This window comes from Chinchilla lanigera, unplaced genomic scaffold (assembly GCF_000276665.1).
Source record: "Chinchilla lanigera isolate Chin_1 unplaced genomic scaffold, ChiLan1.0 scaffold00131, whole genome shotgun sequence".
Lineage (NCBI taxonomy): Eukaryota > Metazoa > Chordata > Mammalia > Rodentia > Chinchillidae > Chinchilla > Chinchilla lanigera.
The window spans coordinates 897521-924500 of record NW_004955532.1 but is presented as its reverse complement, the minus strand read 5'-3'; the positions used below and the strand labels follow the sequence as shown (position 1 = coordinate 924500).

Sequence of the window (26980 nt, the reverse complement as noted above, 5' to 3'; positions counted from 1 at the left end):
AAAAAAAAAAAAAAAAAAAAAAAAAAAAAACCACAAAACTAATGTGTCAAGTAGAATGTTTTACAGATATCTACATGTTACTCATCTTTGCCTTTATTGATATTTTTTGACAGTACTGAGACTCAAACCTAGGGGTTCTCTATCACTGAGTTGCAGCCCCAGCTCTTTTTTTTTTTTTCCGAGACAGGGTCTTGCCATGTAGTTCAGACTGGCCTTGAGCTCACTATGTGGTCTAGGCTGACCTTGAACTCCAAGCAGTCCTCCTGTCTCAGCCTTTCAGGTGCTGGGATTACAGATTACATATATGTACCACCATACTCTGCCCACTGCCAGCTCTTTTATTTTTTTATCTTTTATTTTTTTAAATTTTATTTTAAAGAGCAAAAAATATTTCAAAATAAGATAATAGGAAAGTAATAATGGTTAATGCATTACATACTGTTATCTTTAAATTAGTTACTCAGAGTCCAAGATATAGGCATTTAATTGTCCAAATAATATTAGCACAGCCAGGTGTTATCGCTCATGCCTGTAACCCCAGCACTTGAGAGGCTGAGGCAGGAGGATTGTTGCAAGTTCAAGACCAGCCTGGGCTACAAAGTGAGCTCAAGGCCAGTATGAGCTGCATAATGAGACCCTGTCTCAAAAAGACAAATAATAATAATAATATTAGCACAAACCTTTCTTTTCAACAAACTAAGAGAAATAAGTAATTTATCTTATGTGTATATATGTATGTATGTATATGTGTGTGTGTGTGTGTGTGTTTCTGTGCTTTTCCCTTCCTTCTTTTCTCCTTTTTCCCCATCCCACTTTCTCTTTCCTTTTGAACAGTTTCTTCCCATTTCACAGTATCTATTGTACATTTTGGACCTTATTTACTCTTTCAGCTTCTCACACCAGGGAGAAAATACAATGTTTACACATGTGAGTCTGATTTATTTCACTTATGGTCTTGTCTTGGTTACTTTTCTCTCATTGCTGAGACAAAATACCCAACACCCAAAATTAAGACAGGAAAGGTTTATTTAGCTCACAGTTTGTGGAGATTTCAGTCCTCAATCAGCTGGCTCCAAGGCAGAGTGGCATAGCACAGAGGCAACAGTTTAAGGTGTCAGAAGACAGCAAAAGCAGCAAGAGTGCAAGGGCAACAGCAAGCCTCTTTTCCTCCCTTATATTGTGTGCAGACACACACACACACACACACACTGCCCAGGGCAGGTGTAGCACTCTACACCATGTCTGTGCCCTCCTCTTGCACAAGATGAGCATGTTTACAAGGGAGGACCCTAGCTTTCTGCTGAGTCATTTAGTTAAGCTTCTCAAGTTGACACAATGTGTCAACCATTACAGGTCTCAAGTTGCATCCATTTGTCTATAAAAGGCTCCAGTTTATCCTTATTTATGGCTGAGTAGTACTCCATTGTACAAATAGACCACATCTTTTTTATCCATTCCTCAGTTGATGGGCATTTGGATTGTTTCCACGATCTAGCTATTACAAATTGTGCTTCTTTGAGCATGGGTGCATGGGCTGGGGATATAGCTCAGCAGCATAGTACCTGCCTGGCAAGGATGAGGTTGTGAGTTCAATTCCCAGTACCAAAAACCAAAACAAAACAAATAAACATGGGTGTACATATATCACTATGGTATTATGTTTTTAATTCTTCTGGGAAGATACCCACAGGAGAATAGCTGGGTCAAATGGGACCCAGTTTTTTGAAGAATCTCCACACTAATTTCCACAATGGTTGCACCAGTCTACACTCCCACCAACAGTGGAAGAGGGTTTCTTTTTCCCCACAGCCCCTCCAGCATTTGTTTTGATTTCTTGATAATACCCCAGGTTTTTTTGGTTTTGTTTTTTGTCTTTTTGAGACAGGATCTCACTATGCAGTTCAGGCTGGCCTTGAGCTCACTTTGTAGCCCAGGCTGGTCTCAAACTCACAACAATCCTCCTGCCTCAGCCTCCCAAGTGCTAGGATTACAGTCATGCACCACTATGCCCGGCCACCCCAGCTCTTTGTAAATTTTGTATTTTTTTAAAAAATTTTGAGGTCTTGCTAAATTGCCCAGGTTAGCCTCAAATTTGTAGTCTTCCAGCCTCAGCCTCTCAAATAGCTGAATTATGGGCATATGCCACTGAACCTGGCACCTTTATTGATTTTAATTATACATGTAATGTACTCTGATACATAAAGTTGTAAGATTAAAGTATAATAAAATTACTGATAGAAGCATGTGCGTGTTTCTGTTAACTCACTGCGACTCTCTGATCCCCCATTTTAGGAGTCTCTCTATGCATCTACAGATACAGCTCCATATACACAGCTATGCACACACACATTTACACAAGCCTGTTTTTGTTTCATAAAGTACAGTCTATCGCAAATATTCTGCTTTTTTTTTTAAACTTAGTAAAAGGGATTATGATTATCCCTATAAGAAGAAGAAATGACAAAAAAATAATTTCTAACCCTGGCCGTCTGGCTCGAACCTATGCTCTTTACAAATATATCCCGTTTTCATTATTTCATAGTAGGAATGTATTGTCTTCTACTTGAGTGTGCTGCTATTGCTAATCACCTGTTTCCAGCTTTCCACAATTACAGTGTTTTAGCCAGATACGGCGCTTCAGACCTATAATCCGAGCAGCACTCTGTGAGGCACAGGCAGGAGAATCACAAATTCAATCCCAGCCGTGGCAACTTACTGCCTTCCTAGAACTTGTCTCAAAATAAATTTTAACAAGGGCTGGTTGCCAGATGTGGTGGTGCACGCCAGCAATCCCAGCAACTCGGGAGGCTGAGGCAGGAGGATCGTTGCGAGTTTGAGGCCAACCTGGGCTACAAAGTGAGCTCAGGGTCAACCTGAACTGCATAGCAAGACGCTGTCTCAAAAAGACAAAAAAAGAAAAAAGAAAAAAAGAAAAAAAAGGGCTGTTTGATATAAGCTCTGGGTTCATTACCTACTACCGGAAAACACACACATACCCACACACGCACACACACACAAATATCTTTGAATGTACTCCTTTTTGCATTGTCAAAGTTTTGGTTTTTATTCCTAAAAATGTATTTAGTGAGTCAAATGATACGCACGTTTCACGTTGTAACGAATAATGCCAAATCCCCTTTTTTTTTGGTGTTGCGGGGCAGGCTCTCACAAGCGACCCCTGCGAAGGTAGTGAGCCCAGAACCCAGAGAAGGAAACTAAATCCAGGAAAACGTCCCGGAACCACAGATTCACCTTTTAAGCGCTGCCAAACCCTGCCCATTGGGTATCCTGCCAACCACGCCCGCGCCACGCCCACAGGGGCGGGGCCAATGCCGGAAGCTGCCCCGGCCGGAAGCCCCGCCGGCCTGCTGGGCCCTCCTCCCGACCTGCCCCGGGCTTCAGGCCCCGCCCCCCCAAAGTAGGTGAGAGGTCGGCGGCGCGGTGCTGAAGCTGGTGCGACTGAGCAAAACTGACAGGAGGACTCCCGACCGACCATGGCAGACAAACAGCAGCCTATCAGCCCGCTCAAGAACCTGGTAGCCGGCGGCTTTGGCGGTGTGTGCCTGGTGTTTGTGGGGCACCCCCTGGACACTGTCAAGGTGCGGGGAGAGCGGGGCGGGAGATCAGGGAGGGGCCTGAGAGCTCGCGGCCCCTAAACAGAAACGGGGCCCATAAATACAACCTTGTGTGGGAAATCTGGAGAGTCGCTCTTTCAGAGGTGGGCGGAAGCTGTTCTCTGCGCTCCGAAAGAGCCAGACCAGACAGCCCGGCGTGAGCAGCCTCCAGCCACCCCATCAGTAGCTCCTAGGTGGAGCGCTCCCTCCCGCAGTTTCTTCTGACCCCGCGCTGCTTTGGGAGTGGGAACGATAAAGCGGCTGCCTAAAGCTGGTCGCAGCCAGCGCTAACATTTTACCACCAAAGCTGAGCTCTGACCCTGTGGAGCGTGCCCCGGGAAGACGACTAAAGAGAGATGTAGAGTTGTTCCGGAGATAACCTTTGACACGCTCCCCGGGGCCAGAGCGCACACTGCTGTCTCTTGCACATTGCCCCGCACACTGAAGTGCTTGGCGGTTCAGCCTGTCACTCCATGGCAGCCGGCATAGCCTGCTGCACAGAGGCAGCCCGTGGGACGCTAATGATGTCCTCAGTGACTCTGCCTCCAAGAAAAGCAGACGAGCAGCTCTACACAGGGTCAGGTTGATCCCCACAAGTCCCATGAGGAAGCTATTGTTTCTGCCGAGGTTACCGGAGAGCAGAAACAGCTCCCTGGAACACTAAGCAAGGCTTTTTTGGAGACGAAGGTCCATGTCCTGTAACTTTGTATTTGAAACTTCACCCTAGTTTTTTCGGGTTTTTTTGTTTTGTTTTGTTTGTTTCACCCTAGTTTTGTAACCTTACTGTATTTCTGTACAGAGAAGGCCTGTAGGCAGCAGACATGAGCTTTAGTGGGGAAGCCTATGTGGCGGGCTGCTTAAAATGTTGCATCTAGTTTCCTTCATAGGAAGATAGTTTCATGAACTTTTCTTGGCAGACTTGGGCAACAGGTTCTTTAATGCTTTTCATTTGAGAGAGAGCTGCTACTGGGATTATGGTATACGAAGATCAGGATTAAAGCAGCCAGGCTGGCTAGGGCATTGTATAACAAGAAATCAGGTGTTTATTCAGCAGATGGTAAAATGCTATTGTAGTGCTTCTAAGGCAGTGAGTCATTCCAAGTAGAATTGGCTAGTAAGGGTCAATTGTCTGACCTCTATTCCAATCCTTGGTTGATATAGGCCAAAAATGTGTTAGTTACAGACATCTGAAACTTAAAAAAAAAAAAAAAAGCACAAAAACTTTACTTGATGCCTTATATACAAATGTTGCTGGGCCAGGCATAGTGTAACCCCAGCACTTGGGAGGCTGAGGCATAAGGATTGCCGTGGTTGAAGCCAACCTAGGCTGCAAAGTGAGTTCAAGGCCAGCCTGAAATATACAGCAAGACTCTAAGTAAAAAAAACAAAAAATTTAAAAAACTAAAAAATAAAAATATAACTTCTACCACCTTAGCCTCTTGTCCTTGATATTACTCCCAGGAGGGGCTCAGTGACCTGTGTACTAAAAATGCTCGCTGGCATTTCGACAGCAGGAAAGTTGCTTTTTAGTGTAAAGCAAAACGACAGATTACCAACTGATGTCCTTTTGACCTCAGAGAGCTAGGTGTACTCCAGTTAAGGCTTGACTTGGAGGTACCTAGAGATTCAAGGCAACTGAACTGTGGTCTATATGTCTTAATAAGCAAAGAACTGCAAGAGTTGGAGTTTAGAAAAACTCTTATGGAAGGTGATATTAGGGCAGGCATTGAAGGTCAGGCCGAGTTCCTACTGGAAAAATGGGGCCACCTAGACAATATGGCATGTGGTGGTATTTTAGTTCAGTTTGTGCTTTTCTTGAGACAGGGTCTCACTATGTAGTTTAGGCTGGCCTTGAAATCACTTGAATCTAATCTCAGTATTTGATCTATCTAATCCCAGTACTCAGGAGGCTGAGGCAGCAGGATTGCTGTGAGTTCAAGGTCATCCTGGGCTACATAGTTGAAGGCCAGGCTGAACTACATAGCAAGACCGTTTCAAATAACCAAAAAAGAAAAAAAGAAATCACAACGATCCTCCTGCCTCAGCCTCAAGTGCTGGCATCACAGGTGTACACCACCATGCCTGGCCCTAACCCTTTTATTTATATATATTAAATTTTGAGACAGGATGTCACTAAGTCTCAAAATTGCCAGACTGGTTGGAACTTGTAATCCTCCTGTCTCAGCCTCTCAGAGTACTGGGCTTACAGGGTGGTTCATCGTGCACTGCTCAGACTGGGAAATTTATAAGGAAGTAATTTATTCTTATAGTTCTAGAAGCTAAGAAATCCAAGATCTAAGAGCCCACACTTGGCCATGGCCTTCATGCTATATCATCCTGTGGCAGGAGATGGAAAGGCAAGAGAATGCAAACTAGCAAGACATTAAACTCAACTCTCAAGCCTTTTTTGTGGTTGACATTGATCCATTGATGAGGGTGGCATCCTAAGACCTAAACACTGCCATAAGGTCCGTGTCTCAACACTGGCATTTGGGAACTAAGTGTTTTTTGGCAGGAAGGAAGACAAGTGTGGGCTTGCAAGTGAGGAGTCAAAATGTAAACCAAAACCAACTGAGGTGTTTTTTCTGTTTTGTTTTTTGAGACAAAGCCTCACCATGTAGCTCAGGCTGGCCTTGAACTCCTGCCTTAGTACTGGGATTACAGGCAGGCGCCACTATGCCCAGCTTTGCCTGGCAGTTTCTTTCACAAGATTATAGTTAAGAAATTGGCTGGTATCCAGGTCATTTAAGAGTGCTCGCTTCGGCAGCACATATACCAGGTCACTTAAGAACATTTATAGGACTAGGGATATAGCTCAGCAGTACAAGCGCCTACCTGGCAAGCACAAGGTCCCAAGTTCTATTCCCAGTACCAAAAAAAAAAAAAAAAAAGGAACATTTATAACTCAATAATGAAAAGCTAAATAATCCAATCAAAAATGGCCAAAGGATCTAAACAGTCATTTCTTCAAAGTAGATGTACAAGTGTCAGTGAGCATGTGAACAGGTGTTCAAGGTGATATTTGTCATGGAAATGCAAATCAAAGCCACAGTGAGGTACTGCCTCACACCCACTATGATGGTTATGATAAGACAGTACAAATGATAGCAAGTTGGAACTCTTGTGCACTGCTGGTGGGGATGTAAAATACTGAAGCCACTTGAAAAACAGCCTGGCAGTTTCTCAAATGGTTAAACAGAGGAGCTAACGATGTAGTTCAAGGGTGGAGCACATGATTTACATGCATAAGGCCTAGGATTCCCTGGCACTAGAGAAAAGAGTAAAGGTTAAATAGAATTAACCTATGATTAGAAACTTCTACTCATACTGAGAAGGGGAACAAAGGAGGTGGGAGGGGGAAAGGAAGGAAGGGACTAGAAATAAAAGAATAGAAGGAAGAAATGGAGATAAAGCTTTTGTAAATAAGCACTGGAAGAGGGATTGAAGGGAAGGGAGGGGAATGGGAAGAAAAAAGAAGAAAAAAATACCATCTATAGGTGCAAATTCCCTATGATGAATGTCACCACTATGTATATCTAAAATGTACCAATTTTTAAAAAAGCACTTGACAAAAGAAAACATAGAAACTCATCAAAATTTTTAAAAAGTTTCTAATCTTAGATAAATATGTGTAATAGTTACTTGATGTGTCAACTTGATTGAGTCTCCTGGTATTGATATTTGTTCAGATGTTGATTCTGGGTGTGTTTGTGAGGCCAGCCTGGCTAGATAGTAAGTTCAAAGCCAGCCTGAACTACATAATGAGACCCTGTCTCAAAAAAACCAAATAAATAAATAAATAAGATAAAAAATTTTTAAAAAGGCTGGAGATGTTAGTACAAAGGCACTGGGTTAAATCACCAGTACTGCAAAACAAAATAAAATTTCACTTGGTAGACTGAGTAAAGCAAATTTCCCTCCCTGATGTGGGTGGGTCTCATCAGTTGAAGGTGTGAGTAGAACAAAAGGCTGACGTTCCTAAGAGATGGAACTCCTTTTGGCTGCCTGCTTGAGGAGAGACATCAGTCTTTTCCTCTCTTTAGACTCAAACTAAAATATTGAGTTTCTAGTTAGCGGATTACACATCCTGGAGCTTCTTAACCTTTATACTGACGTAAACCAATTCCTTATAATAAGTCTCTTGAAAATATTTCTTACTGGTTCAGTTTCTTTAGAGAACATTGACCAATACAATACTTAAATTTTAAAACATATCCACACAAAGACTTACACACAGATTTCTGTAGAACCATTGGTAGCACCGTTAATCCCAGCTACATGGGAGGATGAGGCAGAAGATCACTTGAGCATAGGAATTTGAGGCTAGCCTAATCAACATAGTGAGACCTTCTGTCAAAAAAACAAAGAAAAATGGAAAAAAAAAAAGCAAACCATAAATGCCAGTTAGGGAATGTGACAGCAGAAGTATCACAAGTTCAAGCCCAGCTCGGGCAACTTAGTGATTTAGCAAGACACATTTCAAAATTAAGTATTTTAGTCCAGGCATGGTGGCACATGCTTGTAATCCCAGCTCTTGGGAGGCTGAGGAAAGAGGATTGCTTCAAGTTTGAGGCCAACCTAGACTACTTAGTGAGTTCAAGGCCAGCCGGTACTATATCGTGAGACCCTGTCTCAAAAAGACAAAAAAAAAAAAAATTTTTTTTAAAACAAAATTTTTGAAAGGGCTGGGGATGTATTCAATGCACAAGCCCTGAGTTCCATTCCTAATATCACAAAAACAATAAAACTCCACAAATATCCATCCATGGATGAATTGGTATACAAAATGTGGTATGTAATAGGCTGGTTTTGTTTTTTGGTTTTTGGGGTTTTTCTGTTCTTTTGAGACAGGATCTCGCTATGCAGTTTAGGCTGGCCTTGAGCTCACTTTGTAGCCCAGGCTGGCCTAGAACTCGCAAAGATCGGAGTGCTGGGATTACAGGTGTGCGCCACCACGCCTGGCTGTAATAGGATGTTATTTGCCAATAAAAAGGAATTAAGTGGGGTGCTGAGAAGTTCAACCCCAGTTTGGGCAACTTAAGGAGACCCTGTCTCATAAAAGGTTGGGATATAGCTCAGTGATAGAGGTCTGGGTTCAGTCACCAGTACAGAAAGAAAAAAAAAAAAAAGAGACAGACAGAGATGTAACTATATCTAGTTAAGGGAATGCTAAAGATTTGTACACAGATGCAGATTTCCCTGATTAGTCTGATAAACAGTTCTGACTCTGGAGAGTAACTTATTTTAACTTGTGGTTCTAGGTCCGACTGCAGACACAGCCACCAAGTTTGCCTGGACAGCCTCCTATGTACTCTGGGACCATTGACTGCTTCCGAAAGACTCTTGTTAGAGAGGTATGGTATTTGGTGCTGGACATTCCTTCTCCTGAGAAGAACACATGCAGGGCATTTTCTTCCTTTTAAAGCTCTCCTTGCTTATAGAAGAGGTAAAGGGAGCCATAGGTTAGAGGACACACAGCTTCCCTGTTTCAGTGCTATAAAGACTGGTGTTGCTCATCTGTAATCCCAGCACTCAAGAGGCTGAGGCAAGAGGATTGCCATAGATTTGGGGAGGCCAGTCTGAGCTGAACACTATAGTAGCCATCCTGAACTGCAGTGAAAGACCTTGACTTAAAAAAAGAAAAAGTGGTGGTGCCTGTAAACAGCTTTTGCTTCTGTGATTCCTTGCAGGGCATCACAGGGCTGTACCGGGGTATGGCTGCCCCTATCATTGGGGTCACCCCCATGTTTGCTGTGTGCTTCTTTGGGTTTGGTCTGGGAAAGAAACTACAGCAGAGATCCCCAGAGGATGTGCTCGGGTGAGTACTCACAGGCCTGGAGCACTCAGCGCTGCTCTGCTTGGCGTATGACACGCCAAGAAAAGAACCTCAGCAACCAGGCAGTGCCTGTCCAAGGGCTTCCTGGGAAGGACTGCTAGGAGTTCCACATGAGGAAGTACCCCAGTCATCCTGTGAACCAAGAGGGAAATAGACAAAGAAAAAAAAAAAACCCTTGCCCACTTTCCAGATTGTCTTCTAGGAGGTAATATCATTTACTGGGGTTGTTAATAATACCAACCCTTCAGGGTTGTTGAGAGATTTGAATGCTGATGTGTATTTAAAATACTGTGGGTAAAGCCAGATGTGGTGGTGCATGCCTGTAATTCCAGCACGCGGGAGGCTGAGGCAGGAAGATCATTGCGAGTTCAAGACCAGCCTGGGCTACAAAGTACGCTCAAGGCCAGCCTGAACTGCATAGCGAGACCCTGTCTCAAAAAAAAGGCAAAAAATAAAAAAAAATAAAGTAAAAAATCAAACACTGTGGGTAATGCCTGCAACAGAAGCAGCAGCTTTATTGTCTACCACCTAGTTAAGTTTCTGACTTTTCCTTTTTTGTTTTTTGTTTTTTGCTTTTTGACGGGGAATGCTAGGAATTGAATGCCGGACCCTTCCACTGAGCTACATTCCCAGGGCCCCTTTCTAAGTCACTGTTATACAGTCTGGGCTCAAATGTATGACTCACCTGCCTCAGCCTTCCAGAGTGCTGGGATTACAGGCATGTGCTGGCATACTTGGCTTACTACTATTACTACTACTACTGCTACTCCTCCTCCTACTTCCTCCCCGCTTCACCCATCCCCTGCTTCTTCTTTTTTCGTTTTAGACATGGTCTTGCTATGTAGTTTGTACTGGCTTTGCCATACAAATTTTTTTTTTTTTGAGATAGAGTCTCACTCTATAGTCCAGGCTAGCTTTGAACTTCTGGCAAAGACTGACTTTGAACTCACTTTGTAGGCCAGATTGGCCTCAGACTGACAGCAGTCCTCTTGTCTCTGCCTCCCAACTGATGGGATTACAGGTGTGCACCACTACACTGGCATTTCATTTTTATAATGTGATTATATGATTTTAATGATTACAGATACTGGTTTCTCTATCAAAGTGAAATAAGTTTCAGTATTTTTCTTCTTTTCTTTGGTACCGGGAGTCAAACTCAGGACCTTACACTTACCAGGCAGGCACTTTTGCTGCCGAGCTATATCCCCAGCCTCATTTACTATATTCCCTTGAGATGTTACCAAGCATATAGGCTGATGAACGTTCAGGAGCCCTTGCTTTCTTGTATAGCTAGGTTCAAAGTGCCAGTTTACATTGCTTTCTCCAAGAGGAGTCCTCCCGGCAACTTCCTGAGGACTGCCGTGTGAACTGAGACTTTGAAGCTGGGTACACGCGAAAGCAACTCTCTTGACTGGTGGACAGTTAGCCTACGTGCTTGACTTGTATGTGTGAGGTGGGTGTGTGAGTCCTGCCTGGGGTGAATGCATAGAACAGGCTATTGAAACTGGTGCCCTGCCTGAAGGGGAAAATCTACAGTGAATGGAATGTCCCCTCACTGCCACTTGGCATCTTTTCCTCGTGTCCTACTCCTTTTGACGGGACTGGCCTGAAGCTTCAGTTGTCAGAGGCTTGGGATGGTAGGAACGTGAGGCTCAGGACAGTGAAAGGTTTCAGCAACGTTTGCCAAGTTGTAGGGACTGTGTTAAAATGATGAATGTACCTGGTGCCCCGTTGCCACTAGGCCTTGCTGATCCCAGAAGGAAAGGAAATGCTGCTAGAGGTGTCACAGGCAGCTATGGTGACAGACACGAGACGCCTCAGACTTGTCCTCAGTGTGGTTAATTCTGTAGGGGCCTGAGTGAGAAGCCACGCCTCTGGCTCCCAGGGGACCATTCTGTGCACAGCGCCGTAGAACTCATCCTGCCTGCCTAGGGAGCATCCCTGATTTGGGCCTACCGCCAGTATTTTCCTTGCAGCTGCACACGCCTTGCAGCTGGTCTGGCCGCCCCTCAGCCTGTGACCTCGAGGCTGTTCTGTTTGAGTCTTGGCTCAGAGTGACCTCAGGCTCTTGGTGGTCCAGGGAAAGGGAGACTGGAGAGAAAGTGTGATCTCCTGAGATGCAGGTCTTGGGTAGAGGCTCCTTCTACCCCATCAACCCAGCTCTTCACAGTTCAAGCCTCTGAGAAGTCTGGGAACTTGTCCATAGTCACTGCACCAGACAGACTTTGGGTGGCAACCATGTCTCTCTAGGAGCTTCCATAGGTGAGGGATTCTGAGCATGTGCCTCGTGCGGTTGGACCATGTGCCTAGGCTCCACTGCTCTTGACACGGAGACCCTTGCTGCGGGACGTGTGACCAGAATATACCTAGAATTTGGCTTTCATGTGATTCACTTGTGACTATGCTTCTTCCTAGTTCAAGTACTTTTTTTCCTACAAAACCACCCTTTTTCTGGGATTACTTTTGTCTGTGGGGATAGTCACAGGTACTTGTTTCTGGTTTTTGTTTTCAATACAGCTACCCGCAAATATTTGCTGCCGGGATGTTATCTGGTGTATTTACCACAGGAATCATGACTCCTGGAGAACGGATCAAGTGCTTATTACAGGTATGGGTGTGATCTGATGGCAGGCAACTAGCTTTTTCCATTCAGCAAAAATTTTGTGAGCATGTTTATGTCCATATTCTCTTTATAAAGGCTTCAGGTCAGGTGTACAAAACAAATAGTTCCAAGGCTTTCTGGATCGTGGAAGCAATTATAGTAGAATTGAGAATCAAAACAGTGTAACACCAAGAAAAATGTCACACCTGCAATATGTCAGTCCTAGCCTACCCATCTTTCTTATCAGTTACTTCAGGAACTCTGAAAGATGAGTTATGTCTTACCAGAGCTAGTACAAGGGAAGCTGCTCCTATGAAAGATGTCCTGTGTCTATCAAAACCCCAGTGTCTTCAGGTCATTCACAGTGAATCTTTTAGAGACAAGTGCCCAAACTGCAACCCAAAACCCACTTCTTTATCACAAAGTGCCAACACTGCAATTAAACCTGACTCCTGAGGTTTTAGTTTAGAAAAAGCAACTCACACATTAACATCTTTTGTCTTAAAAACAAGTGACATGCATACCATAGGTTTGCCATAGTACAGCTTTAGGATATACTTCATCCTATAATTTTGTAATTTCAAGAAATTTTAAACAGAACAAAAGAGAAAAACTATTTAAGTAGAATCTTACACTGAGCTGGGCATGCACCACTGTAATCCCATGACAGGAAGCCAAGGCAGGAGGATCAATGTGAGTTCAAGGTTAGCCTGGGCCTGAACTACATAGTAAGACCCTATCTCATTCATAAGTAAATAAAAAAATTAATGGAAGTAGAATCATAGAGTATGTGAATTTTCAGATTGCCACCATAATTTTCTGGAAATTTATTCTGATTGTTGAATTTTTGTTTTTTATTTTTTGAGACAGGGTTTCACTCTGTCATTCAGTCTGGCCTTAAAGTCACTATGTAGCCCAGGCTGGCCTCAAACTTACAGGGATTCTCCTGCCTCAGCCTCCCAAGTGCATTACCACACCCACTTTAGATTGTTGAATGTATAAAAAGTTCATTTTTCTTTCTTTTTTTTTTTTTCTTGAGATAAGGTCTCCCTATGTAGTGCCGCTCAATTTTTACTTTATCTTTTCTGATAGATGTGTAGTAATATGTGGCCCAAAATGGCCTCGAACTACGAACTCATAGTGATCTTCCTGCCTCAGCCTCCATGTGCCACCATACCTGGCTTCTCAGCCTTTGTTTGTTTGTTTTTGAGTGAGGATCTCGCTCTATCATTCAGGCTGTCCTGGAAGTCACCGTGTAGCCTCGACTGGCATTGAACTGATGGCAATCCTCTAGCCTTAACCTCCTAAATTCTGGGTTTACAGGTGTGTGCCACCGTGCCGAGCTCCTCAGACTTTTTTTTTGGTCTTTTTGAGACAAGGTCTCGCTATACAGTTCAGGCTGGCCTTCAGCTCACTTTGTAGCCCAGGCTGGCCTGGAACTTACAATGATCCTCCTGCCTCAGCCTCCCAAGTGCTGGGATTACAGGTGTGTGCCACCACGCCCGGCTCAGACTTTTTTTTTGTACTGGGAATTGAACTTAGGACCTTGTACTTGCCAGGCAGGCACTTGTGCTACTGAGCTATATCTCCGGCTTTTTATTTTTTTTTTGAGACAGAGTTTTACTCTGTAGTTCAGGCTGGCCCTGAACTCACTTTGTAGCCCAGCCTGGCCTTGAACTCATAGCAGTCCTCCTGTCTCAGCCTCCCAAGTGCTGGGATTACAAGCATTTGCCACCACACCTGCGTTTCAGACTTTTTAAAAAATAATTTAAAAAAAAATTTTTTTTTTTTTTTGTCTCTTTGGGACAGGGTCTGGCTATGCAGTTCAGGCTGGCCTTGAGCTGACTTTGTAGTCCCGGTTGACCTCAGATGCACAATGATCCTCATGCCTCAGCCTCCAGAGTGCTAGGATTACAGATGTGTGCCACAACACCTGCCTTTAAAAATTTTTTAAATAGGGTTTTGCTAAGTCACTAACCTGCCCAGGTTGGGCTCGAATTTATGATCCTTCTGCCTCACCTTCCCAGAATGCTGAAATTATAAGCATATACCAGCATATCTGGCTATATCCTTATTTGTTCAAGAAACTACTATATCGTATTTCAGACTATACCATTTTACAGTGTTTTTTTTGTTGTTGTTGTTTTGGTTTTTTTCCGGTACCGGGAATCAAACTCATGACGTTGCGCTTACCAGGCAGGCGCTGTGCCGCTGAGCTAAATCTCCAGCCCCCATTTTACAGTTTTATCAGTCATGTATAAATGATTTTGTTTCTCTATATTCTCACTAAAATTTGGTGTGTTCAATTTTTTTTTTCTTTTTATGGGGATTAAACTCAGGGCTTTGCATTAAGCTACATCATCAACCCTTTCAATTTCTTTATTTGTTTTTTTTTGGGGTTTGTTTTTTTTTTTTGAGACAGGGTTTTGACATGTAATCTAGGCTGACCTCAAACTCACGGTGATCCTCCTTCCTCAGCCTTCCAAGTGCTGGGATTACAGGTGTGCACCACTATGCCCGGCCTCTCCTCCTTTTTGACACATGTAGCCAGGGCTGTCTGTTTTCCTCTCAAGATTGCTTCAGCTGTCTCACAAATTTTGGATTTTTGCTTTTTTTTTGGTACTTGGAATTGAACTCAGGACCTTGCACTTGCCAGGCAGGTGCTGTGCTGCTGAACTATATCCCCAGCCCTTTCTCACAAATTTTGGTATATTGTATTTTCCCTTTCACTCCATTCAGTGAGACCTTTTTTAAAAAAACAAACCTGCAAACAGCCAGGCGTAGTGCAATACATCTGTAACCCAGTACTCTCGAGACTGAGGCAGGAAGCTCGCTGCAAGTTTTAGACCAGCCTGAGTTCTATAGACCCTGTCTAAAAAACACAAAAGAGTCCGCTTCTTCTCTCCTTCAGCATCAGAAAGGGTGCACTGGATCATTTCTCTGCACTGGGTCATTCTCATTAGTAATAAAACCATACGTATGTTTGTGTTTTTTGCCTTAAAAGTATAAACCTCTTGGAGTATTTCACTTTTGAATACTCCCTCCTTGTCCAGAGTAGCTGTCATCTCTTTTTCCCCTTTCCCCACCCTCAAATAAAGAATCTTCTTTTATTTATTTATTTTTCTTCATCTTTTATTTTAAAAAAACCACTTCTCCCTACTCTGTTTCCCACATCATTTTCTATGCTTTAAACTTTGCTCCCCTTTACCTCAGAACTCTGAAAAAATTGTGTTTGTTTTTTTCACTCACTGTCTTGAATACCTTTACTCTGTGAAGCTGACTTCAGTCCGGCTTTTCCTCACAACTCCAGCACAGTGCTTTTGTGAAGGTCACCAGTGACTTTCTGCCCATGCGCAGTGGTCATTTCTTGGTCACCATCTCCCTTGATGCCTCGGTAGGTGGATCACCCCACCCCCACCCCTTAAAGCATGTCTTTACTTAGGGTTTTTCTCCCGTTTTCCCTTGTCTGTCTAGTTTCCGTCTCATCGAGTGAGGTCGTCTTCCTCTTTAGTGTTCATGGGTACAAGGCTCAGGCCTGTTCCATTCATTACTTTGATAATTTGATCTTGTTTCATGACAGTGAGACACCATTTATAGGCTGGTAATTCTCTCAACTTAGACTTTTCCTCAGTTCCAGGGTGGTTTACTATACACTCCTACTTGGACACTAATAGGTGCGAAACTGAACTGAGACACTGGCCTTCTCAGTACCTCCGATTCCCGGGTGCTGTGGTGGCAATGCTGTCCGTCCATACCAGGCCTAGCACCCGTGCATCCTCCCATCTCACTATACAGATCCCATTTGTTGGACAGTTAAACTTGCGTCCAGTGCATCTCAGATCTGTCATACCACCTCCATTGCCTGTGTTGCTTCAGGTCACCTTTATCACTGCCCCGGCTAACTCTGCAGGCCTCCTTCCTTACTGGTCTCCCTGACTGTGGTCCGTACTGCCTGTGACAGTGAGAAGTTTCCATGCATGTGCATTCACATACCCAGTTCTCCACGGCCGCCCAGTGTGAGTCACTCCAGCACCCTCTACCATGTGGGCCTTCCTGTTCCTCCTCAGAGTTGGCTCACACAAGATGATTTGGAGAAATTATGTAAAAAGAACCATTGACATTATCTTAAATTCACTGTTAGAAAAATTGACACCTTCCAAATTGAAAACTTTTCTAGTCAAAATGATGGCTTTTTAGCTAGGCATGGCGGTGCACAACTGTAATCCCAGCACTCAGGAGGCTGAGGCAGGAGGATCGCTGTGAGTTCGAGACCAGCCTGGGCTACAAAGTGAGCTCCAGGCCAGCCTGAACTGCAGAGCAAGACCCTGTCTCAAAAAAAAAAAGAAAAAAGAAAAAAATTACGATTTTTTTTTTTGAGACACGGTCCTGCTCTGTAATTTAGGCTGGCTTTGAACTCATTGTATTGCCCAGGCTGGCCTGGAACTCATGGCAGTCCTCCTGCCTCAGTTTGCGGAGTGTTGGGATTACAGGTATGTGCCACCACACAGCCAAAAATAATGACTTTTTTATATAAAAAAAAAAAAGGTACAATGGCACATGTCTGTAATCCCAACACTTAGGAGGCTAGGCTAGGTAATTGTTTTTGGTACTGGGAATTGAACTCAGGACTTCATGCATGCCAGGCAGGCGCTGTGCCACTGGAGCTATATCCCTGGCCGTAACACTTAGGAGGCTGAGGCAGGAGTATCATCATGGCTTCGAGGATAGCCTGGGTTTCATACTGAGTTCAAGGCCAACATGGACTACATAGAGAGACCCTATCTCAAAAAAAAGAGACTTGATTTGGTTTGGTTCTTGTTTTGTGAGAGGGTCTCCCCTACCAAGCCCAGGCTAGCTTTGAACTCATAGTGATCCTCCTGCTTTAGCTTCCTGAGTGCTCCTACTACAGGTGTATGCCACTGTGCCCTGCTCAACAATTATGACTCCTGGGCTAGGGCTGTAGCTCAGCAGCACAGCACCTGCCTGGCAAGCGTGAGGTCCTGAGTTTGATTCCCAGTACCAAACAAAATAGTACAAAAAATAAAAAATAAATGACTCCCTTTTTATTCCTCTCATTTATGTTCCTCAGAGGCATTTTAGTTTTACTTATTTATTTATTTGTCTTTTTGAGACAGAGTTTCACTATGCAGTTCAGGCTGGCCTTGAACTCACTTTGTAGCCCAGGCTGGCCTTGAACTCACAGTGATCCTCCTGCCTCAGCTTCCCAAGTGCTGGTATTACAGGTGTGTGCCACCATGCCCAGCCAGTTTTATTTATACAGTTTATTGCTTGATACACATATATCTTATTGCTATTTTGAATAAGATCCTTTTCCATTATTTTTTAACTGTTTAATCTTTTTTTTGGTCTTTTTGAGACAAGGTCTGGCTATGCAGTTCAGGCTGGCCTTGAGCTCACTTTGTAGCCCAGGCTGGTCTCACACTCGCAGTGATCCTCCTGCATCAGCTTCCTGAGTGCTGGGACTACAGGGGTGCACCACCATGCCCGGCTTGTTCACCTTTTCTTTACCAAGCTTCATGACCACCTAGGCTTGGAATGAATTTTGTACTCAATAGGTATTTGTGGAAGGAATAAACAGATGACTAAAACATTTGTCTTTTTTGATATCTTCCAAATTACTTTTTTTAAATACTTCTGTGTTTGGAAGATATATATATATATATATAAAGAGAGGCAGATATGGCAGATATTGTTTGCATACTGGGGATTGAATGCAGGGCCTTTGCACTGAGCAACATCCTTCTGATTTTTTGAGACGGGGTCTTGCTAACATGCTATTCTCCTGCCTCAGCCTTTCAGAGTGCTGAGATTATACCTGCTCAGCCTTACTTCATAGTGCTTTCCCAGTGTCACGTATTCCAGATACTTATTGACCCGACATCGAAGCCTTGCGTGGGTCTAAGCGACCACTTCCATGTGCTGTATTCTCTCATAATCTTCTGCGTCTCTTGACTTTGACCTGATGACCATGTCCATTCCAGATTCAGGCTTCCTCAGGGGAAACCAAGTACAATGGACCCTTGGACTGTGCAAAAAAGCTGTACCAGGAATCTGGGATCCGAGGCATTTACAAAGGCACTGTGCTCACCCTCATGAGAGGTAAATTTTGAGGCTCTCCCTCCACCTAAGGGCGTGTGGAGAGCTCATCTGAGGCTGTGCGACAGAGGGTCTTGCCTAGACAGCCAGGTTAGTAGCGGTACCTGCCACAGCTCTGACAGGGCTAGCAGGTTTCAGGCATTATGGACACAGGGTAAGGACAGAAGGACGTACCCTCATCCTTAGTGTCCTCAGGGGTGAAAGTCATGGCAGTGGTAGTTGGTGGAATTGGCTGATAGAAATCATTGCTGGAGGGACAAGCGAGGAGTGACTTAGGGCTAGTGGAGATCTCCTGTGTTTGTTTCACGACTGGGGAAGGAATCCAGGGCCTCAGCGTGTGAGGCAAGTGCTCTCCCATTGGGCTATGCCCTCTGCCCTCTCCCTGGTTTGACAGGTAGATTTTCCTAGGGTGACAGTGGGAGATGCAGCGATAGTTCCATTCTTGTCCTGAGATGGGAGCCTGGAGGAAGGCCAGATGCATGAGCTATGATTATAACTTCTCATGTGAGCTTTTCAGTAGTGACCTAGAGGAGACTTAAGAATGAAATATCGTATGTGTTCACGCTTACAGCGCTTAGCCCGGCGCAGCTGCTGGTAGCTGCAAAGTGATGATTGCAAACCAGATGCGGCTGCTAAGGAACTTCTCATAAAACCTTGAGTGATCAAGGTTTCAGGCTTGGCTCTGTAGTGCAGAGTAATCTGTGGGGATTTTATAGACTTAATTCATCCCTTTTTTTTTTTTTCCCACCTCTTTCTTGTTTTCTTCTTTTTTGGTACTGGGAATCAAACTTAGGACCTTGCTCTTGCCAGGCAGGCGCTTGTGCCACTGAGCTATATCCCTGACCCCTTTCACCTCTTTCTTAACACTAACAGATGTTCCAGCCAGTGGGATGTATTTTATGACATACGAGTGGCTGAAAAATATTTTAACTCCAGAGGGGAAAAGGTAAGAAGTTTATAACTTATAAACCACATTTCCTACTCACGAGTGGATGGTCCTCTCCTGTGAGTGGGTCGGGAAATACACAGAAGCAAGACTTCTTTCTCTGTGTATGTTTTATTCTTGTGGCTGCTGAGGCCTAGCTAACTTCTTCTACTCTGTGTTCACGCAGTGTAGCTAGTATGTAAAATAAGGGGGCGAATTCTTCCCCAGCGAGTAGCAGCTGCTGTGTCATGGAGCCTTGCCTTTGGACCTTTTCCCTCCAGCCAGCCTCTTCCTTTCAGTAACTTCCCTGTCTGCCAGAGGAGAGATGGAAAGGGGAACACGTTTCTCTCAGTCATCGTTTGACTGGGGCTCTGGTTGGGTGTTCTGCAGTGTCAGTGACCTCAGTGTTCCTCGAATCCTGGTAGCTGGGGGAGTTGCAGGGATCTTCAACTGGGCTGTGGCCATTCCTCCTGATGTCCTCAAGTCCCGCTTCCAGACTGGTGAGTGAGGTGGATGTGGATAGGGTAGGTTTTACACTGGCTACCCCAGAGGTTCAGAGCTCTTAAGACTGTGGGATACTCACTCTCTATGGCAGCACCCAGAGAGTGTCTGAAAAACTTCTGCCTCACTTCTAGAAATCCCAGATTCTTTTTCGTATTAGCCTAACCATAAAGTAAGATATGAAGTGAAATCTACAACCCCACCCTCCCACCACCACATAACCAGAAGGCTGTTTCATTCTTGTGTTTGTGCTTTGATGAGGATCAGACCCAGGGCCTCACGCATGTTAGGCAAGCACTCTGCCCCTGAGCTACACCCTGCACCCTGTTTCTTTTTTTTTTGGTATTGGGAATTGGACTCAGGACCTTGTGCTTGCCAGGCAGACGCTGTGCCGCAGAGCTATACCCCCAGCCCCCACCGTTTCATTCTTCATTCCTCTTATATACTCCCTTGGCACCAATAATCCAGACACTTGTGCATGTGTGCCACGGAGTAAATCATGTTGCCTTGGACTAAGTATAGATGACCTGTGAGGTATCCTCTCCCTAGTGCTGGCCGGGAGTCTACAGGAAGACTGTTAGATTATTCCCTGGGGTGCCATGGTGAGGTCACAAAGTTTCCTGAAGCTTTAAAAATTGGGTTCTGCCCCACAGCACCTCCTGGAAAATACCCTAATGGTTTCAGAGATGTGCTGAGAGAGCTGATCCAGAATGAAGGCGTCACCTCCTTGTACAAAGGGTTTAATGCAGTGATGATCCGCGCCTTCCCAGCCAATGCAGTAAGTAGCTGACAGGGGCTGTGATTTTTCTTCTGATCTTAGGCAGGGTGCAGGTGGGCTGGGTTTTGCTTGCTCTTGGGATTGCACTGGGGACTCAGTTCTCCTCAAAACCCCACTCTAAGCCAGAGCCTCTGTATTTGCTCACTTCCCTGAAACTGTCAGAAAGATTTGCCGGGAGGGTTCTCTGAGTCAGGAACTTTGATTTTCTGACCTGGCCACCAGAACCAGGCAGCTGTGGAATGTCCGTTTTCCTCCTATTGGGAATGAGTCTGCTTGCTTCTGTGATCCGGAGAGGGAGTGGGATTGGGGAGGTTTCAGGTCCTGACAGGGCCAGCCAAGCACATTGTTGTGGGTGGTACCTATGAGGAGCCACATTTCTGTCAGCTTTTCTCTTCCTCCCCACCCCCTCTTAGGCGTGTTTCCTTGGGTTTGAAGTTGCCATGAAGTTCCTTAACTGGCTTGCTCCCAGCTTGTGAGGCCGAAGGCTGCTGAAGGCTTCCGGATGCTGGATACTCACTGAGGAGAAGCAGTGGACAAGACTAGGCAGTCCTGGAGCGGGAGGGGAGGGGGTTGTGGGATCAGAGTTCTGAGCATGGACTCAAACTGTTGCCTTAATGATGTCTACCTTCTATGACTTGGTGTACCATTGTGAAACTTGAATTCACTGAAGGGATTTGGAGACGGAATAATTAGCTTTTTGACCAGATACCACCTGTGGCCAGAGTGCTGCTTCCCTGCTAGCCCCACTATACCGCAGTACTTCTTGCTAAAAAAGTAATCTCATCCTCTCTCTGAAATGCGCATTTTCACCCACCTGACAAGAAACTGGGATCTTCAAACCCTAGTCAAGAAAATCAACCTATTTCCAGGGTGCCATCTAATCCTGGGCTACACACAGGGATGTGGACGTGAAGCCCACGTGTCTGTCCAAGTGGACTGGGTGGATATGCCTAAGAACAGATGGTCTGTTAACCATCAGATTTTAATTTTTTTACACAAGCATATAATACAAAACAAAACTAGAGTAGTGTGATTTCTCGGTAGGTGGAGAACTTCCCCTCCTACGCAACAAGGACAGTCCCAGACTGCTGGGAAAACTGCAAAAGCCTGTGGTATAGGAATGCTGTTTTTACACACTCTTTTCTCATGAGAGTGCCTGTGAAACAATAAATATTATTTCTAATTTTTGCATTGTGTGAGTTGTGTGTGTGTGTTCTGGAACATTTCAGCCGGCAACCTGTGGCCTTGGTGGAGGCTGCCAGAGATCCAGTATTCTTCCCTGGTAGCTGTGGGCAGAGACTCAAGCAGGAGGAAGAGGCAGCTTTGGCTGGCCCAGACTGCTTACCCCAGCTGCTTGAGGGAGGATGGGCGGGGCAAGGTGACTTGACAGGTAACCTCACACATCTCCCAGTCCCAGCCTGACATGCCCGACCCCCGAGCCTAACCTGCAGCCCATCCCTCGTTCGTTCCCCGCTCTGCGCTGAGCCACAGAACTATCTAAGCTGACAAATGGGAAGTCAGTTGTTCTAAAAATGCAAAAGTGGCTGGGGGTTGTGGTGGCGCTGATGTTTTGCTGTTGTTGTTGTTGTTTGAGACTGGGTCTTGTTATGTAGTTCAGGCCGGTCTTAAACTCACTTTGCAGCCCAGACTGGCCTTGAACTCGCCACAATCCTCCTGCCTGAGCACCCCCGAGCGCTGGGATTACAGGCGTGCGCCACCACATCTGGCTGTGGTGCTCACTTACAATCCCAGTGCTTAGGAGGATTCCCATGAGTTCAAGGCCAGGCAGGGCTACATATCGAATTCAAGTCCAGCCTGGAGTATTGAGGTGGGACCCTGTCTCACAAAACAAAACAAAAAGGGCCAAAGCAATCTCCAGTTCTCCTGTGGCGTAAGGTTGTTGTACGATCTGATGTAGCCAGCCCGGCTTTACTAATCATGCAGATGATGACTGCAGGTATAGTTAGAAAAAAGAGTGAAGAATCACAGGGGGGGCTGTTTGGTGGAAGACAGAGCTTCTGGATGCTATGGGAATCAGGCTTTTCCAACATCATCCTGCCGGGTGGTCATAGTTCTCCTGCCATTTTATGCCTTATAGCTGTACAGAGATCCTTGTTTGGTTTTTTTTTTTCAGTACTGAGGTTTGAACCCAGGACCTTATATATGCTGGACAAGTGCTCTGCCACTGAGCTACAGCCCTAGTCCTTTTTATTTTTTATTCTGAGGCAAAGTCTTGCTAAATTGCCTAGGCTGGCTTCAAACTTGTGATCCTCCTGCTTCAGCTTCCTCAGTAGCTTATGGGCATGTGCTATCATTCCTGGCTGGACTTCAGCTTTAGAACCATTACTCTGTATGAAAGATACAGATAGATAACCTACAGCCATTCTGGAAGTTAGGCATGTGGCCAACCTGGAAGGAAGCCGAAGATTTGGGAGTTTCTGGAAGGAGGATTTATTTCTGGGAAGATATTTCTGGATGACTAGTTTGGAATTACAGCCAACTTTTTTTTTTTCTTTTCTTTTTGAGACTAGGTCCTACTATATATAGTCCAGGCCTTGAACTTGCTCAGGTATCCAAAGCTGGCCTAAACTTGCAGTTGTCAGCTTCCCAGGTGCTGATACATGTTGTATACGCTGGGCAGCACTTGCCCAGCATATATAAGGTCCTGGGTTCAAACCTCAGTACTGAAAAAAAAAAAAAAAAACCAAAGAAGGATCTCTATACAACCACATCTGGCTGCAAATTAATTTTATTTTAGAGAGGGGGGTGTCATTGTACAGTCCAGGTTGGACTTGAACTCACTCTGTAGCCTAGGACTTGTATCCTCCTACTTCATCCTGCCAAGTACTTGGATTACAGGTGCAAATCACCATGCCCAGCCAGGAGGGTCTTTAATATATCTCACTGACTTGGAGATACCCATTTAAGTGTCTTCTGGAACTCTTCTACCACCTAGTTCTGTTCTTTTAAGGTTTTTTTGTTTTGTTTTGTTTTGAGACAGGGTCTCATTATAATATAGTTCAGGCTGGTCTTGAACTCACTGTGTAGCCCAGGCTGGCCTCATGGTGATCCTCCTGCATCAGCTTCCAGAGCACTGGGATTACATGTATGCACTACCACACCTAGCTGCATCCCATTTTAAATGGAGTGTATTGGTTTCTTGATAGTATGACTTTATTTATTTATTTTTTTTTTTGGTACCAGGAAAGGAACTCACAACCTCACGCTTGCCAGGCAGGTACTGTGCTGCTGAGCTATCTCCTGGCCCCCATGTCTCTTGATGTTATGGACAGCAGATTAATTTACTCCTTTGGGTGTTCAATAGATGTTAAGTGAAACAGGGAAGCCCCTGGTGGCAAATTTATGAAGGAAACAGAACAGATGGTGAGTGACTCCCTTCTGGCTTGTGCTTCCTTTATGATGCATTGTGAAATGCCATCTGTTCCTGAGGTATCTCTTCTGTGCCTGGCAGGGTTGAGGGGGTGGAAGCAGGACTGGAACTGGGCCCAGAGATTCCTCTGTCAGTCAAGGAGAAGCCAACAGTGATGGTTAAAACAATTAACTGGTGATAACAACCTTGCTGAGGCACCAACAAGGTTACAACTGGGCCAAAGGTGAAGGACACAGCAGGTTTGCAAAAGCAACCTGGTCTTGTTTATTCAAAATAGTCTCTCTCTCTTTTTTTTTTTTTTTTCTCTTTTTGAGAGAGGGTCTTTCTATGCAGTTCAGGCTGGCCTTGAGCTTACTTTGTAGCCCAGGCTGGTCTCGAACTCGCAATGATCCTCCTGCCTCAGCCTCTGGAGTGCTGGGATTACAGGCGTGTGCCACCAGGCCGGGCTAGAGATAGAGTCTCATTATGCTGGCCTTGAACTCGTGGTGATCCTCCTGAAAAAGTGATCTGTTAAAGGCACAGTAGCAGCTGGTTATGATAGCACACACGTGTAATCTCAGCACTCTGGGAGGTTGAGGCAGGATGATTGCAGTTAGAGCTCAGCCTGGGCAATTTAGACCCTGTCTCAAAAAGGGCCAGAGAGGGGGCTGGGGATTTAGCTCAGCGGCACAGCGCTTGAGTTCGGTTCCCAGTACCAAAAAAAAAAAAAAAAAAAAAAACCAAAAGGGCTGGAGATGTAGCTCATTATAAAGGCCCTTGGTTCAATTCTCAGTCCTACTTCCCCCTAAAAAGAGCAGTAACATCATTTCTGCTATAAAGTTATACCATAACTACCCATCATTTCTTTCTCTATAGTTTTTTTTTTTTTTTGATACCAAGAATCAAACTCAGGACCTTGTGCTTGCCAGGCAGGCGCTGTGCCACTGAGCTATATGCCCAGCCCTCCCTATAGCTTTTTGAGTCTGGAGCTCCTTACATCTTTTCTTGTCTTATATATTCATTCACTCTTCCTCTGCTTCCTCTTCCTCCTCCTCTTCCTCATTTCTGCTGAGGATGAAACTGGCTTTCATATTGAGCTGCATCCTAAGCCCTTTTTATTTTATTTTATTTTTTTATTTCCAGACAGGGTCTTGCTAAATTGCTAAACTGCCCAGGCTGGGATCCAATATGTAATCCTCCTGCCCAGCCTCCTGCAATGCTGAGATTACAGGTATGTACCCTGCACCAGCATTTGTTTGTTTTTTGGAGACAAGGTCTCTCTATGTAGTCCAGGCTGGCCTTATATTCCTGAGCTACTTTGTAGCTCAGGCTACCTTCAAACTCCCAAAGAACATCCTGCTTCAGCCTCCCAAGTGCTGGGATTGTAGGTGTGCACCACCATACCCTGCCTGAGTCCTTTTTTTTTTTTCCGGTACCAGGAATTGAACTCACGACCTCGCGCTTGCCAGGCAGGCACTGTGCCACTGAGCTAAATCCCCAGCCCTGAATCCTCTTTTCTTAATGCCATGCTAGAGATCAAATCTGAGGCCTTGGGCATGCTCAGCAAATGCTCTTCCACAGAGACATCCTCCCAGCCCCTATTTTCTCATTTCTTCATGCCCACATGACTCAATAGTTAAAGGGTAGGGATTTTTTTGTTTTTTTGAGACAGTCTCACTATGTAGCTTAGGCTGGCCTTGAATTTACTTTTTTTTTGTCTTTTTGAGACAGGGTCTCCCTATGCAGTTCAGGCTGGTCTTCAACTCACTTTGTAGCCCAGGCTGGTCTCATAGCGATATTTCTGCCTCAGTCTCCCAAGTGCTGGGATTACAGGAGTGTGCCACCACACACCGCTGTGGACTTGAGTTTATGATATAGCCCAGGGTGGCCTCAGACTTGAGGGGATCCTCCTGCCTCAGCCTTGGGGCGCTGGGATTACAGATGTATGCCACCATGTCCCACTTGGGTAGGGATATTTTACCATCAATTTCTGATGTGGAAGCTGAAGCTCGGACAGAGTAAGGTGATCTGTAGAAGTCCTTGGCAGCAGAGACAGGGTATCTCAGTGTGATCCTATCAGAAGCTTTCTTGGAGCTACTTGCCCCAGGCTCCAGGAGGCATCGGTCAGTATTGCTGGGTCAAAGCCCGGGCATCCAGTGTGTGTCAGGTAAGGGGTGGCACAGTGTCCTGTAGGAACTACCCCCCATTTCTCTCCTAGAGGGCTCCTTTTTTCTGCTTTCCCTGCTACAGTGAGCATGCAGGTCTGTGATTCCCCAGCCAGGTTCTTTCCTTGCACTGAGATATCCCAGGGGCAGGTTATGAGTCCAATGCAGAGACTGACACTGTCTCAGATGGTGTCCTGGGGAAGGGGTTGGCTCACAGGCAATAAAACAGGTGGCCTTGACATTAACTGCTCCTCGAGCATGTATTATTGTTAAAATAGGTCAGACCTCTTGCACCAAAGGCAGTGGCTTCATGGTAGAGCCACTGTGTAGAAAGGACGGCTTGTGTGAGGCCAAAGAATGACTCGCTTCCCCAATTCCTCCTGCCAACTAGTAATTCATGAGCATTTTTTTGTTTTTCTTTTGAGACAAGGTCTCACTGTGTATCCCAGGCTGGCTTCAAACTCTTGGTGACCCTTCTTCAGCCTCCCAAGTGCTGGGATTACAGGTGTGCACCACCATGCCTGGGTAGGAGCACTTCTAAGCTGGAACTGGTGGTACTAAATCCTAGGAGGGTTTTCCATGCAGAGGTGGTCAGGTGATGAGCAGGTTCCAGGAGTATGGTGGGAAGTCGGAGTGGCTTAGAGAAGTAGTCCCTTGGTCAGGGAAGAGGCTGAAACTCCCCCAAAGCCAGAAGACATAAGACATTGGTAAAGTGGGAGGCTGTGCCTTCACAAGGTTTGAGCTTTGCCCTTCTTCCTGGAAAGAGAAGTGGATGTTTTAAATAATAAACCTGTCAAGAGTTCATGAAATTGCTGGGCGTGATAGCACACACCTGTAATGCTAGCATCTGGGGCAGAGGCAGGAGGACTGCTGCAAGTTTGAGGGCAGCCGGGGGCTACATAGTGACCTCAAGGCCAGCATGAACTACATAGCAAGACCCTGGCTTAAAAAAAAAAAAAAAAGGGGAAGAGTACATGAAATTGCTAGGTGTGGTGGTGCACGCCTACAACCCCAGTAAGATCACTGTGAGGCCAGTATGGGCTACTTGGTGAGACCCTGTGTCCAACAACAA

At 45.1% G+C, this 26980-nt stretch overlaps 1 protein-coding gene and 1 long non-coding RNA gene across 3 annotated transcripts in view; one reads left to right on the top strand and one right to left on the bottom strand.

Moving 5' to 3' along the window:
* Slc25a20 (solute carrier family 25 (carnitine/acylcarnitine translocase), member 20) overlaps positions 1-21564 on the top strand; it is a 30739-nt gene extending 9175 nt beyond the window's left edge. Inside the window, exons 1-9 of one of the 2 annotated variants that reach the window (XM_005410172.2) lie at positions 3327-3599; positions 8876-8968; positions 9305-9432; positions 11968-12058; positions 18055-18172; positions 19043-19115; positions 19485-19594; positions 20249-20373; positions 20787-21564. In XM_005410172.2, coding sequence (XP_005410229.1) covers positions 3495-3599; positions 8876-8968; positions 9305-9432; positions 11968-12058; positions 18055-18172; positions 19043-19115; positions 19485-19594; positions 20249-20373; positions 20787-20849 — 906 coding nt within the window. In that variant the 5' untranslated portion in view covers positions 3327-3494 and the 3' untranslated portion in view covers positions 20850-21564. Of the gene's footprint in view, positions 1-3326; positions 3600-8875; positions 8969-9304; positions 9433-11967; positions 12059-18054; positions 18173-19042; positions 19116-19484; positions 19595-20248; positions 20374-20786 lie in introns of those variants that run through there. The other variant, XM_005410173.2, reaches the window with a different exon arrangement.
* Positions 21565-26143: 4579 nt separating this feature from the next.
* Positions 26144-26980, bottom strand: part of LOC106147233 — a 1583-nt gene continuing 746 nt past the window's right edge. The window contains exon 2 of the long non-coding RNA XR_001232004.1: positions 26144-26664. This is a non-coding gene — a long non-coding RNA (uncharacterized LOC106147233). The remainder of the gene's footprint in view (positions 26665-26980) is intronic.